General features: G+C 30.2%; 3 protein-coding genes across 6 annotated transcripts in view; all 3 read right to left on the bottom strand.

Moving 5' to 3' along the window:
* The window catches only part of LOC112685172 (tetratricopeptide repeat protein 39C-like), a 33691-nt gene extending 32089 nt beyond the window's left edge, over positions 1–1602 (bottom strand). For 2 of the 3 annotated variants that reach the window (XM_025556969.1, XM_025556973.1), the window contains exon 1: positions 929–1602. The gene's annotated coding sequence lies outside the window, so the exon portion shown is untranslated. Of the gene's footprint in view, positions 1–402 lie in introns of all 3 variants that reach the window. The other variant, XM_025556970.1, reaches the window with a different exon arrangement.
* Positions 1603–1694: 92 nt separating this feature from the next.
* Positions 1695–11714, bottom strand: LOC112685173 (lipid droplet-associated hydrolase). Of its 2 annotated transcripts, none has more exons than XM_025556975.1 (5): positions 11479–11714; positions 9132–9417; positions 5580–5911; positions 3658–3846; positions 1695–2159 (listed from the first exon to the last, which is right to left on the bottom strand). In XM_025556975.1, the coding sequence occupies exons 2-5, from the start codon at positions 9415–9417 to the stop codon at positions 1935–1937; spliced, it is 1032 nt and encodes a 343-aa protein (XP_025412760.1). In that variant the 5' UTR covers positions 11479–11714; the 3' UTR covers positions 1695–1934. The 2 variants fall into 2 exon arrangements, with proteins under 2 accessions (XP_025412760.1, XP_025412759.1); XM_025556974.1 differs by lacking the exon at positions 11479–11714 and adding an exon at positions 10452–11472 and having other exon boundaries at positions 1935–2159.
* Positions 11715–17262: 5548 nt separating this feature from the next.
* LOC112685176 (52 kDa repressor of the inhibitor of the protein kinase-like) lies at positions 17263–20488 on the bottom strand (the record flags this gene model as incomplete). Its single annotated transcript, XM_025556977.1, has 5 exons — positions 20464–20488; positions 20056–20198; positions 18192–18332; positions 17761–18020; positions 17263–17330 (listed from the first exon to the last, which is right to left on the bottom strand). Coding segments are annotated over exons 3-5 (450 nt in total), but the record flags the coding sequence as incomplete, so codon positions are not given.
* Between the last annotated feature and the right edge of the window lie 530 nt (positions 20489–21018).

The following is a 21018-nucleotide window of genomic DNA, read 5'->3' as shown; positions in this document are numbered from 1 at the left end:
TGAATTTTTAAATGATTTATTCAAATACACCAAAATACATTATAATCATTGATCCGTTTAAAGTACTAATATTTATAAGTAATAAATTAAGTTATTCCGAATACGTTAACACACGGGTAATCATGTTGTACTGACTGTATTGAAAAAATAATAAATATCGTAAATATTTTTTTATGAATAGCAATGGGCTTGTGAGTTATATTGTGGGCTTTATTAATTATTACTAATCATTTAATACGTTAGATTTTAAAACTGTATTAAACATTTCTCGACGTACAATTATTAATTACAGCACCAGCAGCATTTAGACGTGAAAATAATCAACAATAATCAATAATTGCGCTTTATGGGTCTGGGGGAAAAAAAAAACTACCAGAATCCTTTTCAACCCATTATACCTACTACATCGTATGCGGTGTTCTATTGCGTTCACAACAAGCAATCAGAAAGCGCGGAAAAATCAAGTGTACAAAAATCACGCATGTCTTGGTATTCCTTAGACTGGACGTTCGCGTCGTCGATTCCGATTCGTTCGTCGCAATCCGTTCGGCCCGAATCGTTCCGTTCATAGACGTCACTAAGGGGTATCGAGGAGTATCTTTTTGCTACCTCAAAAAAATGTATAGATTTTAAAAATATATTCCAAGTTTATTTTTCAAGCGTGTACGATCATCGATTATTGTGATTGTATCCAAAACAATTATATTTTGTGATAAGTCCAACACGGACAGTAAGACAGTGTACACACAATACGTCGTGCCAAGATTAACGAAGAGTTAGCCAATAAGTAAGCCAATTATCGTGTTAAACCTTTAAAAATGTATTTTTTAACTTTTTGAAAATAGACTTTGCTACCCGGAAATTTGGACTTTAGCGACGCCCACGGTTCCGTCACGACGAACGTTTACGATTGCATGAAAACACTCACTTGCGGATCACGGCTTGACGGTCCCCGGGCGCGTACTGTTCACGGACTCGGTGCAATCGGCCGTGCGCGCGGAATGCACAAAAGCCGCGTGTCCGGTACGGAAGCCGATTGTCGTGCGCGGGACGACCACGTGCGACGGCGGCTGCGGGTCAGCCGACGGCGGTCGTGCGCGTCGCGAAACGCATTGCTCAACGACCGGTCGCGAGACTGAACCTCGGGGGCGCACACGGCTTCTGCCGCGCGAATAAAAAACCCGAAAACCGCAAGGGGAAGAGTCGGCGGCTGCGGGCCGCGATACGATCGATTGTTCCCATGACCTTGTTTTCGGTAACGCGCGTCCGCCACCCGAGCACCCCTCCCGACCCCTCGAGCTTTCGCGAAAGCTGTAACACTTTTCCGGGTTCGCGGCCCCTTTTACGCACGTACGCGCGACCACGTACCCCTTCTGTACGTTACACGTGCGCGCGCCCGTATATTTCGTACGTGTTTACCTGTGCCGGTACGTAACGAAAACCCGTAGGCGTAAAGGCGGTTTTCGAATGAAAAAAAAAAAAAAAAAATCAACGCTTGAATGTTCGTTAAATTCACTCTAGACACTAGATGTGTTTGATTACCAGCTTACACAAACCGTAGACATTTATGTTTGTTTTCCGAGCGGATTATATATGTTAGGTATAGAGAAACTTATCATTAACCGTATGCATACACACACATATACACGGAACCTACGCAAGATAAAGGAGATACTGAAAAATGCCACAACATATATGAGCGTCTCTCGTCCGATCACATTAGAGACTATTTTATTATTGTCGTCATCGTGTACAAAATATATAAAACGGTGAAATCCATACCACAGGAAAGAATACGGCTAGAAACGTGTGCCTAAATATATGTTTTTTCAAAGTGCACTTGAACGAATTATTTTATACAAAAGTTTTTATAAAAAATTCAAATAAGTAACAAAAAAAATTGAAATAAAAATAAATGATTACAAAACTCGTAATCACTGCGGTTTACAGTCTCCTAGATCCGGTTTGAGCCAATCGACCACGATGCCTGCCATTTCGTCGGAATACTGGATCACGTACGCGTGCTTGTAGCCTTTGTCGCACAGTACCGCGTCTACTTCCGGCACGCTCTTCCTGATTTCGTCGTAGAACGAAGTCGGACACCAATTGTCGCAGTTTCCAAAGTACATGTGCAACCTTTTCGAGTTGTCCTTCAATGGCTGCAACAACCAAGACAATTTTAGTAATCGAATACAATATTCAATCACAAACCATACTAAGAAATATCTTATAGTGATATCGTTATACAATTTTAAAAATAACACGAACTCACACAAACGCTGATGTACTTTAGTAATTTTGTTTATACATTAGAGATTGCATTAATTTTAAATATTTGTTCTAGACTATTAATTATTACGATTATAAAAATATCATGTGTTCAATATACTTAAACACAGTTAATTATGCTCGTATTATCTTTAAGAAAAATCAGAAAAATTATTTATTTTTTTAGCAGTAGTGATCAATATTTTATTATACAAACCGTACGATAAAATATTATATTAAAAAAAATAATTTACTAAAGATTGATAGGTACCTAAATCGTGATCAACTGGTTGAGTATCTTTAACTAATATATAACCTATAACCTGGTTTCATACTTTTTATTTTTTAAATTTTTGAACAGAATAGTAGCATTAATAAAAAGTAAATAGCAGCAGTATAATGTCCACCATTTCTAAAAAAATCGAACATTATAAAAAATATAGCTTCAGTGCAATTTTTGTACATCAGATTTTAACTAGTTTACATATATATAATTTATAATTTGTCCAATTATTTTATGCCGGGTAATACTATAAAAGCATTATTTCTTTCGAGCAAAACATAATATAGAAACATTCTATAATTTTAATTTAAAAGGCTTAAGATTTGAACATTAGTATAATTAAATATTTGATTCTTACTAAACTAATACATACAATTTTGTCTAAACGTAAACTAAAATTAATATATGTTCTTCACTATTCATTGGCTAGTATAAATTTTTAATATGGATTATTTTCAATAAAGAACACAAAAAAAAAAAAAAGAAAACTATCAAGTATATAAATTCAGAATTTTTCTTATAATTCTCAGAAATCCAATCATATATTTTTTAACGTTTTAAGATTATAGTATAGTAGTATGATGAGCTAATAAACCTATCGTTTTTAATTTATAATTGAAAAATATAGTATTTAAAATAACTATGTCAGTATCAAAAATAAAATATTTTTAACTTTAAACTGTAAACGTAATAATTATTATTGATTATAAATTGAACATTTTAAAGAAATGAATAATAATTTAATATTTTTTTAAATTATGCACTAACACATATTTAAATATATATCAAAATTATTTGTAGCTACAGTTACATGCAAAGGAGTAACTCATCTATTTATTCAAAATAAAAACTAATTATCATCAAAGCATAAATTAAAATATATAAGTATATAGTATTAACCAATACAATATGTATGACTCAAGGGCATGCGCATATTTAAATAAAATTGCTATTTGTTTTATAATATTGTATACTTAATTAATTATTTTACTTATTTTGTTGATGTATGGTTTTAAGAATTTACTAAAATAAGTAAAAAAAAGTACATTTTTTACTATCAAAAAGTAAATGTTTAATATTTCAAAAACGAATGCACAAAAACAAACCTGGGAGTCCAGATCGTACACTTTATCCATTTCATCCATCGCCATTGAGAAAACGTTACGCAAAACCATGGGATGAACCAAACGTACAGCTGATCTGATAACATAATCGTTGACATGACCTCTTTCCATGATTATAAGGGTCACATTTACTAAAAATGTTTTGATAAAAGATGGAAGTAATGAAAAAATCTAAATTAAAAATAAAATAAAATGCATTATAACTCTCATTAAAAATGTATTTAATTGATTATAAAATAAAATATTCAGCAAATCGTCATCTGGTTGATTGTGAATTGTAGTAAAAGCATTAAATAATGGCACAATTTAAGTTACTTTAATCTTTATGCGAAATATATCTATAAATTATTTTAATATACACCTATGTAGATGTAGATACATTTGCATCATTGTATAGTATAAAACTTAATAAAAGCCAATAAAATTACACAGTAAATAACTAACCGATTTGCAAAATATTTCCTACCTTTTTAGTTTTAATAAAATTTTGTGGTTTTATTCGTTGAAAATACAACTAAAATCTGTGAAATGTATATAAGTAATTTTTATATTACATTAAGGATGTTTTCTGATATGAAAACATAGAGGAATAGGTTCATTAACTTCACTTAAAAAAATTACTTATATGTTATTTTAATTGGGCGGTGGTAAACTCTGCCGATTTTTAAAAATAATAAATTCTCTCGATGGTAAGCTCTCCTGGTCAATATTATGTTTACCCGAAAGAAATGTGTAAATTTTCCCGGGTCAACATTATGTTTATGTGGAGGAAATGTATAAACTCTCCCAGGTCAAAATTATGGTTGACTGTAGGAAATGTGTAAATTCTCCCGAGTTGTTTTAAATATTATTACTACACTATGAATTGGCCACAGTAAAAATTGAGCACAGATTTTTACTTAAGTGAATATTTAAAATATCAAGTTGTTTGAAAAATATATTTCAAAAAATGCTGAAACGAATATTAAATATCTTTGAATTTTATTTTCTTTACAGATTTTTACAGAACACTCATTATTATTCTAGAATTTATATACGATACTTTTTAATTAATTTCATTTATCTACTAAATAAGATATCAAAACGCAATAAAATGTAAATTCAAATTACACTTTAAATGTTTTAAATAATTTATCAAATAACTTCTAACTGACACTAAAATATAATTATTTTCCCACAGCGTACAATTTTCAAAATAAAAAAAAAATATTAATAAACTATAAAAAAGTAAACTATTTTACAATACTGTTCTTTTAGGTTCCTTTGATATCATACATTTTTTAGTTTTTATGGATCCCAAACTGATAAAAATACATATAATAATAATTTATTCCATATGTTATTCAAGTTTTAAACACCAGGTGGTGATCTTATGAGTATAATTTCCATACGAACGTGCTACGGTCACCAAGTACTGATTTTTGAAATGCTACATAACTGAGAGACTTCATGCGAGCAATAATTCTTAAACCCAAAGTAACCCTAAACCAGTTGTTTTGGCCACATGTAGCATTGTACCCCTTGGGTGGTAATCTTATATACCTACCCGAAGAACACACAAAGCAGTGTCGAGATAAACGAGAATTTCTGAAAACTTATCGTTAATTATATATAGTATACCTATTTTATACTACATGTATACTACTTATCTACTAACTCCATCGAAACGACCATAAACAATAAACAATTTTCTGAAAAAATGAATACGTTTGGTCTTATCAACTTCTGAAACGCTATTAAAAATGGTTTATACGTTATTTCCCATAATTGAATGCATTAAAAAATGTGACATTCGTTATATAATACCAATAATATCGGATTGCACGATAACCTAGACTTACTTAAACTCTTTCGTATATTTAATTAATTAAATACATAACAATTTAATGCACAAAAAAACTTACCCATGATAAAAATATAGTCACTGACAGTAAATTTGATGCAGTAAATATTAGTTTACGGCCGTTCGGTGTCTCGCGCATTTTCTGAAGAGTGGGAAACAGGAATATTGATCGTTTAATAGATAATCTCTTAGCAATTACTTTATCTTTTAGTAATTCTGATATTATTTTTGACCCAATAGAATGACCCACTAAATATAAATCACAATTGTCTGGCACGTACTTCTCAATAAATCGCATTTTGTGTTCTACTTGTCCCTTGAGAGTGTATAAGTCTGGATTCTGTTTAGGATCAGGGATTTTAAGTTCTGAATTTGAAGGAGGAACTTCATGGCCTGAAAATTAAAATATGAAACTATTAATTTATATTGATATAATATAGATATTAAAAAGTAATATTCAATTTTTAAATAAAACTTATAAATATAAATTACTGTAGACTATATTGTGTTATTAATTACTACGGACTAAACTTTGGACTAAGGTCATATATTTAAATATTAATAAATATTGTTGTAGGTACTTTATTAAAACTGTACTACATAAATTGCATTTAGAAATACTGTTGTACCATAAACACAACATCTAGTATTTAGTACTTTCATGTTAAAATTATATACAAAGATGACATTAACGAATTAAATTTCAAAACATCGTAAAATAATCGATTTTAAGTAAAAAAAAAAATATAACTATTAAAAATCTTTATGATATAAGTTTAATTATTTTAAGTGTATTGATTAAGTGATATACTGTAATACAATGATAAAGATTATAAATTATATTAAGTTCCTTTTAATAATGGAAATGTATTTTAAAAACGATAATTGGAAGAATTATAGAGTAGTTACATCTAAGAAACTGCTAAATCATATATGAATATGCAGAGTAATTTTTTAATAATGATTTATTCTGCAAAATATAAGTATATATTGTATATACTCTTAAGTTAAGTATGTCTCGTATATTAAAGTTCAAAAGTTTTAAGGAACATTATTAAAACAGTAATGTATTTTTTAATAACTTATTTTTTTAATAAATAAGTGGGTACCTTTAAAAATAATAAAATTAAAAATAATACGTTAGTTGAAAATTTGAAAGTGAAAATTGTTTTCATGCATTTTTAAATATGCATGAAAATGTATACGTTTTTAATATTTAATATACATTCAATTAAATTACTTATTAAAATTAAAGGTTAAACTGTTATAGTATTTACTATTCAATTTTTATAATATGCATTTCATTTGGAATAAATATGTTTAAAAAAGTTTTAACAGGTTGATATCCACGGGTTTTTGCAAGTTACTTAAATACAATTTTTATTCAAAATCAAACATGACTAATATGTTAAAATTCAAATAAACACTCAGGTATCTGTACCTAAAGTTTTATTATTATTTTTCAACCATCGACTTTTATAAAATGTATTTACTTGACTTAAAAAAAATATAAACAAATACTAAAATGAAATATCATTATATGCACTACATTTTTTCAATAATATATGTATATATGTTTTAAGTTAAAATTGTGCTTCATTATTTCAAAAGTAATGGTTCAACAAAATACAATTTTCATTTAACTTTATAACGGGAAAAATATAAGTAATATTTCTTCATTTATATTAGTTGAATGCAGTGTGTTATAATAAAATACATGAAAACCTATTACTATTCAGAGATCAGAGGCGACTCCGGGGAGGGGGGGCTAGAAGCCGCGGCCTCCTCCTAAGCCCGTATTGTATTTATAAAAAAATGTATATTGTTAACAAAAAAATGCATATCATAATTATAAACTATCATACGACACACATAAGTATGTAGATAGAGCCATGAGGTATGACGGTTGAAAGGAGTTTCTCCACACTTCGGAGACTAAAAAACCTGGCTTCGTTCAATGATGACTGAAGATAGACTATCAGCATTACGTCTAATTAATGTATATTGTAAAGTAGATATTCTAGATAAAATAGATCATACCTATTATTGATATTTTTGCCAATTTTAAAAATAGACGACTTGAATTTGTGTTGTAAAAATTGTTATTTTCTTTTTGTTATAAAATTTTGTAAAATTATAATTCGCCCCCCCCCCCTAACCAAGGCTATGGAGCCGCCCCTATTAAAGATGAATAAATAATTCTAGTTTGTTTTTTTTTTTGTACAATATTATTATTCTACCTACATTATATTATGATAATATAAATGATAATTAGACATAAACATGATTATGAATAAAATATCGAAGTACGTAGAAAATAACGTAAGTAAAAAAATTTTGCTCAAACATTTTTCACAACGGCCAGAAATAATAAATAAATTTAAGTTTCAAAGTGTTCGATACGTGAAAATATAAAACTTTCAAGTAAAATACCATAAATAGTTATTGTCTAATGATATAAAACATGTTCTACTGTTTGAAGTCTGTAAATATCATAATACATTTAAAGACTCGTAGTCCTTGAGATGTACAAGTTACAAGAACCAAAAGATCGTTTTGAGGATACACCGGCAATAAAATAACGTGTATCTTACCATATCCAGAATTTTAAGTATCTTATATTATTTTTAAAGTCACTTTAAGTGATATCACAGAATACCTATTGGAGTCGAACTATAATTTTTAAAACCTAGTGCAAATAATTGTTGTAAATTGCGTGTAGCGAATGCTAAAAAACACCCATCACAAATAAAAATGATATCTTTGAGAACGGCCGTAACATCGCCTTAAAATTGTAAACGCTAAAAAAATGACTTTACTGTATGGTACCATACGTTACACCTACATTGCTTTGCAATGCATATAAATCGATACGAACAATATATATATATAATATAAAAAATAATAATTGCAGTATAGTGCACGTAATTCTTTACAAGGTAACGCGTACTAAAAAATATGTACATTTAGCAAACTTTATTATCGTTCTAACGGTCAAAATACTAATCTCGAAAACTTAAGCCGATTCCAACGGTAAGTAACAGACCATATTTTAAGTAATTTTCACTGGGTGGCACTTCGATAAAATTGTCTACCGTCGTAGTTCGTAGACGTGGTATTCTGCAGAGGAACATACAGGGAAAATAAACTCCTGTCATTACGGTAATTATGAGAATGCGTTGGTTAATGGCACGATCACCCACCATTAAGTGGCATTCAATTATCACTGGGAAGCACTAGTACCATCAGTGGCGGATCCAGGATTTTTTTTTTTTTTTTTTTGGGGGGGGGGGTTAAAAACTGTTTTCCCTTGGGATATTTTTTATAACATTGCAGTCAGTGATTGATAATGGATTAAGATAATAGTAAGTAATATAATACATTAATTTAAATCTAGGACTACTAGTTTCTTGTATGAATAAAAATACAAATTATATACTTAAAATCTTATTAAAATCTTTTCCTTAATTCATAAAATTATTGATTTCTAATATATATTTTTCCTGATTTATGGGGGGGAGGGTTAACCCCCCCCCCCCCACGGTGGAATCGCCACTGAGTGCCACGTACTTTGTATATTAAAATATGCTCCGGTACGCAATGATAATTTTACCTGCGTGCGACACAATCCAAACGGGGACTTTGAGGGCCCGGTAGATTTGCTGCAAGAATCTCTCGTAGAACTCGGTGACGCCCGGGTTGCCGCACACGCACAGAATCACCCGTTTCAAGCCGAGGCCACCGCGGTCGTCAATAGGCCGTCCCCAGCACAGCACCCGAGTGGCCACGCCGTTGACGTCCACCCACTGATCCGTTGCTTTCGCGCTGTCGCCGCCGCTGCCACCGCCAACGTCTGCAGCTGACGAACTCATCTTCGTGACTGGCGCAGCCGTTGTCATCTGTGTCGAAATACAATGATAATGCGATTTTATAACGCACAATAGACACGATCAGAATATCTAATTATGCGTATGCGTGCGCGTGTGCACGTTCCAATGTCTTCTCGCTGTTTTTATTGCCGGCAAGAGAAAACAGTGGTTCGTATTCGCATAAACATTTACGCCGACACAACATTTCCTTGCGATTATCAATATAATACTCATAGGCGCAAATCGGAGGGGGGCTTGAGGGGACTAAACCCCCCCTCCCTAGAAATGTAAAGTATAGGTCTTAGTTGCCCTAGCCCTAAAAATTGTTAAATTATTAAAAATAAAATAATTATTATAATTGTAAAATGCATTTTTAATACTGAATTAAAAAAAATATTCTGTGATCAAATTCGTAAGATTTTACGAACTTATTGTCATGGCTTGGAACGACCGTAATTAATGCAATATTAATAATATGTAATAATACCCACATCGGTTGTTTAATTTAATTAATTAATAATTTCTGTTTAGAATACTTACTCCAAAAATGTTTATGATAAGGCACCTAATTGTATTTTTGGTTAAATTGTTGAGTATGTCAAATTGTCAAACTTTGCAAATTGCCTTGTTGAAATAAATAATGGCGTACGGGGGTACCTATAGGTGTAATAAGCAAATAATGCTCAGTCCCCTCCCCCACTAATTTCACCAAATTTCCGCTTATGATAATGCTATATCACAAAAATTATAATACAATAATGCGTGTAACATGGTCTCATCCATAAATTGTTTGCGTTAAAAACACGTTATATTATATTGTCACGGGAATAATATATGAAACACGTACCTTTCATGGAAAACGTTTTAATTTAAATATTTTTAACGATAGGTAGGTATGCAATACCAATTTTATTTAACAAGTAGATTGGTTTTTAAAATATCGGCAGGTATTCCAAACATGTTCAGAATTAATATGCTAGAAAAATAGTTACTATACCAAAAAAATATGAAACATTTTAAAATAATATACAATATTGTTCTTGCTCTATAAACTAAAATATTACCTTAAAGTAGAGAATTTTGATATGATTTATAGAAATATTGTTTTCAAACGTAAGTGAACATCACTCAACCATATTGTTTGTCCCTTATCAATTATAAATCTTATTTTAGTACTCGTTTCCGAGCTAAAACATTTCTTCAGAAAAATATTATCTTATTGATTTTATATCTGACGATTCACACTCGTCCGGGCCGGGTTCATACCGATCGTCCATGTCGGAAATATATTGTCGTATACAATTAACTCTCAAGGTTCCCGGACGGGTTTGCCAAATAATGCCTGTCGGACACGTTGCGACAAGACTTGTGTGCACTCGGTGTAAACGACTAAACTGCATGTTGTAAATTAAAATGTTAAAAGTATTATGACACGGAACGAACCCGGAGAAAGTGAACGTCTCTTCCGGGTCGACTCGGATGGGCCATTTCGTGTCCACAGTCACAATCCGGACTAATGGGAACGGGACCTTTCTCGTGCGGGTATTATTTTCAACTCGATATAAAAAAATGTCATAAAAATGGGGTAATGTTATTCAATAAACGTATCCGGCGTAATAATCAATCCGTCGCAATACTATTTTTATGTTCAATAGTGTAACATTTACCGAAATCGTGCGTTCGTTTAATGTATTTACTTTCGACTCGGATCACGAAACAAAACAATACGTGCCGGACAGGAACGACAAACATTGGGGACGATATGTAATATCGTAACGTTTGCACGGTGACGGGAAGACACGGGAATTGGGTCCGAATAAACGACGGAGCGCGAGACCACGGAGGCGCTAACACCGGGTTGCACACGTCGGTCAGCTGTTCCGGACGGCCGCGTGCGGTCCTCACCACTATAGTAGCAGCCCGGGTCTTATCAACTCGAACACGTGATAACGTTATCGTTGGTCCGCAATGGTCCGAAATCGTTTTCGTTCGGCGACGACGCGACACGGTTATCGGGTACCGTACGAAAATCGTCGTGCGCGACCGGCAGCGTTAAAATTAATGACGACAAAGCTTTGTTCGTGTACTCACCGGGTGTTCGGTTGTGACGTGCGTTGGTCGGCCGACGCGCAACGGGTACCGCTTGGCGGACGGAGAGCGGCGAACTGCGGCGGGTCGGCGTAGCAGCGGCGACACGAGGGTACACCGCGGTCGCCGTCGCGCAGTCGTCGATTTCACGCGCGCAGCTGCTGTTGGGCCGTGTGCCGCGACGTCAACGAACCTTTCGGCGCGCGGCCGCAGTGCCACCTCGACGCCCGCGCCAAACTATCGCGCGATACCGGTTGCAACCGTTACGGACGTGCAATAGATAACGCGCACGACGTCGTTACGCACTCGGCGCGTACTTTCACGGTTTGACGGTGCGCGCCGGTTAGTGGGGGAACTGTTATTATTTTTATTGCGCAATATATTTTTTTTTCTCCGCATCGAAACGTTTCAAACGGATTACGGCGTTTTACGGGTATACGTATATTTTTTTTTGTTGTCATAACTACTTTCATAAATATCAACTCGAACGACGCAAAAGTTTATTACAAAAATCGCATATCGTTACAAAGTACTCGTAACAGGACTAGAGCTGCGCGTTCGAGTCAGACGTTACGGTGTGTAATTGAATTGCGAATATGCGTAATCTCCGATCGTTTCAATTACGACAATAGCTATAAATTATTGCGCGTGTGTTAAACGAAGACGGGAATAACTGACCGACAATTATGCGTTTAAATGATGGTAAATAAAATGATTACCTAGCACGTGAATACGTCACAAATATAAACAAATAACGCAACAAAACAATTCGCCAACATCTAATATGTTTGAAAAGCTAGAATTATTTGTGAAATAATTGCAATGTTTCAATGTATGATTTGAAAGTTTATATTCGAGAAGTATCATAGTAGGAATTTTCCTAAAGATCGAATTATGTGTACAAATGAATTGCATTCACGAGTTATGCTACTCAATTCAGTTGTTGTGATTGCATGAAAATACGACAAACGTTGGACACCGTCATCCGGAATACTGTATCATAATTCGCATTAAAATATTTATCATTTGCATTTAAAGATAATTTGCACAATTTTTTCCAATAAGTCGGTATAAACTTTATGGAAATCGATCATGTTGTTGATTAGTAACTAGTGCACGAATATTTCGAAATTTACAGACATCGTTCGACATAGATATAATATTCAAGGTCATAAACGCTTTTACATAAATGTATAATATATATATTATTAACTTATTAAAAATATTTTTTTGTTATTATTCACGGTAAATATTTAGTTAAATACGAAATACGTCTCATATCTTCAGTAGGAATTCAACGCATTAACAGCTCGCAACTAAAAATAATTTAAAACAATCTATAGCCGTTCTATTACGCAGTATTGACCACACTCATATTGAATTTTAGATTAGATTCTCAAAAGTAGACGGAAACAGATTTGTTAAAAAAAGAAAGCAACGATTTTGAAAACTACAAAATATTGGACTTATTTTACGACTTCTTCTTCTTTTGGCTTTTACGGGCCATTTAGGTTATTGTCGCAACAACCAACTACCTCCATCTATCTCTATCTTGAGCTAGTTCTTTTCCGTCGTTTACTCCCAATTTCGATGCATCACTTATAATCCCATCTTTCCACCGTTATCTGAGTCATCCTTTCGATCTTCTTATGTCCGGTTTCCAACTCGTGGCCAATCCTATAGGACCTCCACTCATGTCCAGCCCATCCCAGTCTATTACTCTTAAGGACTCCAATTATATTTGTTTCACCAGATAGTTTTTCTATTTCTCGGTTTGTTCTTAATCCGAAGTCCCCTAGTGTTTCTTTTTAACCTAAATATCCTACTAAAAATCTTTCGTTCAAACGTAGCTAGTCATTTTCATCCGTCTTTGTTGTTGCCCATGCGCCACAGGCGTATAGTATACTTATTTTACGACTATGATGATTTTTTTCAATAAGTTAAAGTGGCAAATGGATTAAGAATCTCGAGTCAGTATACCTTTATCGATATTTGTTCTAAGAAAAATAATAAAATAAATGCAGTGGTTCATTTTTATTTCTAATAATTTTTAATTTTGATTTTTTTAATAGATAAATAATTCATCTGTAAATTGTTTATGTCTAATAAGAGGCGGTGCGATTCCTTAGGAAGCGTCTATGGACGCACGGCCAGTATAAGTGAATGTATTATTATTTAATTAATTATTATTATTTTATTATTAAAGTACCTACATCATAATTAATTATACTCATTAACTTATTTTTCTACAAGTTATCAAAATTCCTTTTTTTTCGTACGAAGACGCAATTGGTTAGATTTAAAACATATGTGAATTAATCAAAACTAAGTTTAAAAAACTATCCGCATTTTCTATGGTCACGGAAGCATAGTAACTTATAAATGTATACTATTAGAAATACATCACATAAAAAAGAAAAGCATTGTATTCATACTAAACATTGACCATAAAAAAATTAAGTTATTGTAGTTCTATCATTTGGATTTTTTCTGCTACTGACCCAAACCAAATGACGCCATTGAATTAATATCTAATATAACATAGTTTGTAGATATTTCATATTGTACCTAATGTAAAATGTTTTTTTTGAAAATATCGGAACTCGTCTATCTAATATTAATTTAATTAATAAATAAACTACATTTTATTACAATTACAATAGTTAAATAACTACATATATTTATAGATTAAATTATAATATTTAATAAAAGTAATTTAAAGAAGTTACCCTACGGTTAACGCATATTTTCGTATGTATAATATTATATATTTTAAAGATTATTCCAATTGTTTAATGCGATATTTAAAAATTAATCAACACTTATTGTATGCAATTATTATATTTTAGTTACGAAAAAAAATTATAATTTATTATTGTATAAAAAATATGTAGTAGCTACTAGGTGTAATTACAATTAAATATATTATATTATTATAAAACCGATTAATTATTAAAAACATTTTGATTTATTATTATATTACATTTAGTTAAATTAAAAATTCCTTTTATTCCTCGTATTACTATTAAATCTATAACTTTCTACATTTTATGAAAATATTTTGTACAATTAAATTACTTGAGTAGAGTATATTCGAAATATTTGAAACGCGATATTATTTTATTTTAAATACGTTATTAGGTAGTTTTATTTCAAGCTTACATTTGCAATGACTCGTATTATTGTACACGTATCATATTTTAAAACGTTTAACAATAATTATTTTTTTTTATAAAGATTAATAATTTAATACAAAGTATAGTGTACCTACCTACATATAACATACTTATAACCTGTTATTACAGTGAAGTGGAAATATCGTATTACATAATATTTAATTTAACTTTACCTGTGTATGAGTATAAAATCTATTACACTACATAAAAAGAAGTAAATAGCTATTTTAAAATGTACAAACTTAAAAAAAATATTATAATTATTTATGTTATTGGTTATTTGATATTGTATTTTGTAAATTACGATATATCTAAATAAAAAAAAAACTTTTAAAATAAAAAAATTATTCTGTAAAATATAACTATCGAGAAACTTATTAAACGTAAATATAAGTTAGTACCTATATAAATACTATTTAAGTCGCAACTATTTACATACTGATTTCTCTCAAATAAGACCTTAAATTTCAACCTTTGATTCTTTTCCATCTACGAAACTGCTGCACTCTTATAAACTTTTCCACGACCAACTTTAATACAACAATAATTAACTTATCAAGGATCTCACATCAATTTTACTTCCCTACCAGATGACTTAAAAGAAATTGGCGCTGCGACTTAAAAACTGCAGTACCTATAAAATGTTGAGAAATGTCAGTTATGTGATTTCCATCTCATGTTTAAATAATTAATTCCCTTTGCTATACAATTATTATTTATTATAAACATTCTTTTTATAGATAGTAGTTTCACAAATAAAGCCATTTCAAAAAATATAAACTACTTTTATTGTATTGTTTAAGCCGAAACCAATAATCATTTATAGTAATATTAATAACTTTATCTTTTACTCAAAATCAAATCATTTTGAGATTTTAACAATTTCTTAGAACATTTGAATTATACTTCGAATCGTAATAATTATTATAGTGAGCACAATTGGTAGACAGTGTACACCATATCAAAGTATAAAGTTTTCAATGTAAACTTTATATTGTTACAAATAACCAATTTGAATAATCTGAATTCTGAAAATAGTTGAAAACATTTAAAATTATTTAATACTAAACTTATGTACTTTAATGATCTTTTTAAATATTATACATATTCTGGTACAAAGAAAACAAATTTTCAATATTTTATTAAATTATAATTTTCACCTAAAATTACAAATTTAACTGTTTAACTTCTATTTCATATTGCGATACCATAAAAAAAAAGTATTATACAATCGACTATCGAGAAATCGTAATAGCAAGATTATTGATGTTTTAAAGTTTAACGGAACGTTACAAAACGTTCCATTTGTCATGTTATTATAATTATGAATTATAATACGAGTAATATTCATATTTCATATCAATCAGCCAATTCGCGTCTTCAAAATAAACCATTTTATTTTCCTATGTAGAATTTGTAAAAACCTCAGAAAAATTTCGGGGGGGAGGGGGGTTACAACCCCCAAATCCCACCCCAAGTTGCGTCAGTTTTTGTAATAATATATTAATTATTAACATAATCACATAATAACAATAACAAGTAGAGTATAGTGTATAAGTATATACATAAAATAATAGGTACCTAGTATAAACTATTGTCACTGCAATTGTTATATATTTTATTAATACATTTAAAGGTTATTTAAAATGTTTTGATGTAAAATTACTGAGCAATATATTTTTGTATTCCTCTAATAGAAGCATTAGTCAAGTATGGCTTTAATGGCCTTATAATGTCAATATCTGCACAATTTTTGTAATTTTGTACACTTCTAGCTAAAATAGCTAAAATAAAAAGCAATAAGGTACTATGTTAATTATAATTTATAATTTATTTTGATCCTTAAAAAATACAACAGTGCATAAGTGTAGAATTGAAAATACTTTTTTCTTTTTTGACTAACATAGGAGAATTTTGCCAACAAATCATTGTGAAATAAATTAACATAGTTAAGAAATATACCTCACGTGGTAGTTTATATATCACATTAGTTGTCCTTGCTCAATTCTATTGAATTTTGTTGCTAAATCTCTTATTTCATACCTTAGGTTAGTTACTGAGAGATTTAGAGATTTAAGTATATCTAAAAAAATAAAAATTAATTTAAAAATTATCAAATTTAACAATATTACATAAATATTATTTTCCATTACTATTTGTTGAACATTTTTTTCTATCATCAATAGTTTTTGAATAGGAATTTTTTACATTTGATTCTTTATTTAGTTTAGATATTTCAAAGGAAGCTGTAAAATATTTTATAAAATATTATATCTAAATAAAATAATTATAATGATTTATGGATACTTTTAATTATAATATAAATTTAATTGTTGTAATTTAAAAATAAAAATAAACAAAAATTTTTAAGTAGTTTTAAGTTGTTTTGAGAAATAGTAATTATATAATTATAATAATATATTACAATATAAAAAGTGTAACATACCAAGTAAATCTGAAGAATGCTTTCTGGCAGGTTCATATAGTTCATCAGCTCCTGAATTGTCAACATCAATGTCACTGTAACTATCTAAAAATGAATATTTGACCATTGAAAAAATTAAATTTTATATAAATTATTTTATAAAAATTATATACCTTCATTGATCATTTCAGTGCTAATTTTATTTTCATTTCTATCAAAACATGTTTCAACTTTAATGTTATTTACAAATGCTTCTGTAATATAAAAAAAAAAAAATGTATTAATTGTATGTTAAACTTAAACAATCAGGGAAAATGAAACATAAGTTTTCTATATTAAATATTTATCATATTTATATTATTTACCTTTACTATTACTAATGTCATCATACAATACTGTATTATTTGAGTTTTTATTTACAATATCTCCAGAAATTATATTAAAATAAAATATTTTGCTAATATACATAATCTTTTATTTATAAACAATAATGTAAAAGATATTGTAATATATATATTACATTGATTAATTTATTAATGTATAAGTATATATGTGTATGTACTCATATATATATACACAATATTCTATAAAATATTTTTGTCAAGACCGTCAAAAAATATTTATCAAATATAATGATCATACAAATGCTGTATATATATATTTCAATATTTGTATAAGACATACCAGGAGTTGAACTTGATAATGGTATGAAATCTGATGTGCTACATGCAGGGTCATCATTATTCTTTGATTCATCTACTCTCTCAACTTCCAAAGCATCAAACAATGTAGGTACAGCGTACGGCTTTAGTCGATTTTTTTTTAAATTAGAAAACATATCAGTTTCAAAATGTAAAGAACAAACACGATGCTTAGTGTTTGCAGCCAAATTGTCGATTGTATTCAGTTTATTAGACTTGCAATTTTTGATCCAATCAGCACGTCTATAATAATTTTTAAAAATATCATTAAAAACAAGACATATTAAGATATGTAAGTAACTATTGTTTGATTGGGCTGAATGAAGCGTATTAATGAACTATTAATGCTTAAAACATTTTTGTATTCAAAACGAGAAAAAATATAAAATTAAAGTATATAAAATTATTACTTACCTAGCACGATCTTTTGGGAAAGTAAAAAAACTTAAAGAATCCTTGTTCAACATGTGACTTTTACAATTGGTCAAGCAACATTTTGAATACTGTTTGCCCCGTTTATTGACAAAATACTCCATTGCAAGAACTGAAACTTAACTAAATAAACACCGAGGTGCAAGTAAACAATTAACAAAACTCGTTAACACGTTGAGTGTTTCGATGTAATTTAACGTGCGCAGCCCGTGTATTCGCGCCTAAACTAGACCGCGCACAACGTCGGTCGACTACGTGTCGACGTCGGCCACCACCGCGAGACCGTAATTTTTACAGCCCAGGTATATTCATTATTATTTATTATTTGATGAATGATAAATATGATAAATTTATAAATCGTTTTGTCGAACTTATGTATTGAAAATTATAAAATAAACTATGCTTAAAATTCACTTGGGTTTTATTTCAAATAATTATACGAATTTGTAAAATTACACAAGTTTCACTGTACAAAAACTATATGTATATAAAATTATGTGTAATAATTACTTATATCTAATAAATAATAACTATTATTATAACCGTGTCTGTGTACGAGTCATTAAAACGTAAACCAAGAAGTAAGCTGCAAAAATACATCATCGCGGCAGGTCGCCTTCATCGACGATTTCCAGGAAAAGAATAATCGTAACATTGCTAAAAATAAACGAAAACGAAATCCAAAGACACCGTTAAAATCACGTGGACATTTCACTGAATAACGACAAATAGAAACGGAAGAATTTCTCTGAAAACCGGGTGAACTATAGGGCCATAAAGATGTGCATAACATTTGTCGACTAGTAGTGATGGGCGCTACCGACTAGTTTTGACTATCGATAGTCTATCGATAGTTTAATAAAACACCGAGTGGTTATTCAAACGGATGATAGTATTAATTATTCGATATTTTTCAAAATATCGATTGAACTATTGAACCTGATGAACACTACCGACTAGTTTTGACTATCGACAGTTTTAAAAAACAATCGAGTTAATCGAAACCATCAAATATTATTTTATACATGAATAGATAGTCCGAAAACAATCGAGACAATCATTTAAACAACCGAGTGAATAGATGGTTTAAACTACCGAATAGTCCGTTAGTTTCCACTTGATAGTGTCTATTACTACTAGTTAGTTAATTGTTGGAAACAACAGTCGAAGATTTGATCGAATTCTTGCAATGCCATTTGTGGTCTGCTGAAATCAATTTCTAAGTCACAAACCACAAGTACAAAACTAAGCGTATTTACTTCTTTTTAGGTGATCCAATAAATTAGTTGTACCATTATATCTTTAATAATTATTTTTACAAATAGTGCAAATAGCCACGCCTGAGTTATTTGCATCCTTTTTAAAATGCTTCCAAACGATAGAACAATTTTTTTTTTTTTTGGGAAGTGGCATTATGAATTAAACATGTAAATAAATAATAAAAAATAAAAATTATGTTAATATATTATATTATATATATTTATATTAATAATAAACTAATATTAAATCATACAGTGAAATAGACGAATCAAAAAATAAACATTAATACTAATTAAGTATTACTCAGATACAACGATAACAGTCGATTGTTTTGATGGTCAATAGTCGATTGTTTAGATAGTCCGAAAACAATCGAGTTAAACGGTTAAACAACCGAGTGAATAGATAGTTTAAATTACCAAACAGTTCGATAGTTTTCATTCGGTAGTGCCCATCACTATCGACTACCCGTTTATTATTCGGAATGGATAAGGCTTATATAATTGCTTAAGGTACGGTTTCCTATATGCGACTGGTCGCAACGACTGATCGCAACAACTAGTCGCAATGATTAAACGCTACGTACCGACTGGTTTCCTTAATGCGACTACACTTAGCGACTGGTGGAATAATAATCTATTTTATCCTATGATTTGGTAGTGTAAAGACGTGTTTATTTAGTATTAACTTATTATTTGTATTTTAATAATTTCTGTTATACTTTACGAACTGCAATGGAGAAAATTATTATTAATAATAATAATTCAATTAGTATTCTACTAGAGGAAGATGAAAATCCATTAGTAACTATTAAAAGAAATTCAATAAATTCAATAGACAAGTTTTTTTCAACTCGAGTAGATGAAGGCTTTTTTGAAATTCTGATAAATGAACATTTAAATAATAGAAAAACCGAAATTCCGAGAATTTTTCCGTATCAATTTTGATCAATTTATGTTCATTCTATCATTGATAAAGAATGATATAACATTACCTCCATCTAAACAAGTTAAAAAACCAATTAAACCTGAAGAAAAATTAGCAGTAACTTTAAGTTAAATAAATAAATATTTATAATTTAAATTAATATGTATATATATTTCGTATGACAGAGTAGAGCAAGAAATTTAAACATTTAAATATTAACAGACAGATATACATAATGGAATAACAAAATATAGAATAAAATAAAATATGTTTTCAACAAAAAAAATTGTAGTTTTGGTTTCTAAAATTTAAGCTTATGTGTAAAAAGAAAATTATTATGAAGGAAAATAAAACACGCATGCGACTCATAAACGACACTGCTATCGGTTCACTATAGTCGCAAGCCGCAACGACTGTTATCGACACGCACGTGTCAATCGCACATGGGAAACCACTTTCATTGATTAAATATAGATCAGTCTTTGCGACTAGTCGTTGCGACCAGTCGCACATTGGAAACCGTACCTTTACACGTTTTTCGCTTTTCATCCATATCCAACAATAATTATTAAATAAAACAAAAATATTTTTTTAAACAAGGACCAACGCAATCAAAAGCAAA

The sequence above is a fragment of the Sipha flava genome, unplaced genomic scaffold (genome assembly GCF_003268045.1).
Source record: "Sipha flava isolate LNK unplaced genomic scaffold, YSA_version1 268_pilon_pilon, whole genome shotgun sequence".
Taxonomy (NCBI): Eukaryota; Metazoa; Arthropoda; class Insecta; order Hemiptera; family Aphididae; genus Sipha; species Sipha flava.
Note: the sequence above shows the minus strand (reverse complement) of the source record. Positions and strands in the feature narration are given on the sequence as shown.

Coding starts and splice junctions, on each gene's coding strand:
- LOC112685173 (XM_025556975.1), bottom strand. CDS start 9,417: ATGACAACGGCTGCGCCAGTCACGAAGATGAGTTCGTCAGCTGCAGAC. Junction 5,912..9,131: donor TTGGATTGTGTCGCACGCAG/GTAAAATTATCA, acceptor TTTAATTTTCAG/GCCATGAAGTTCCTCCTTCA. Junction 2,160..3,657: donor TGTACGATCTGGACTCCCAG/GTTTGTTTTTGT, acceptor TGGTTGTTGCAG/CCATTGAAGGACAACTCGAA.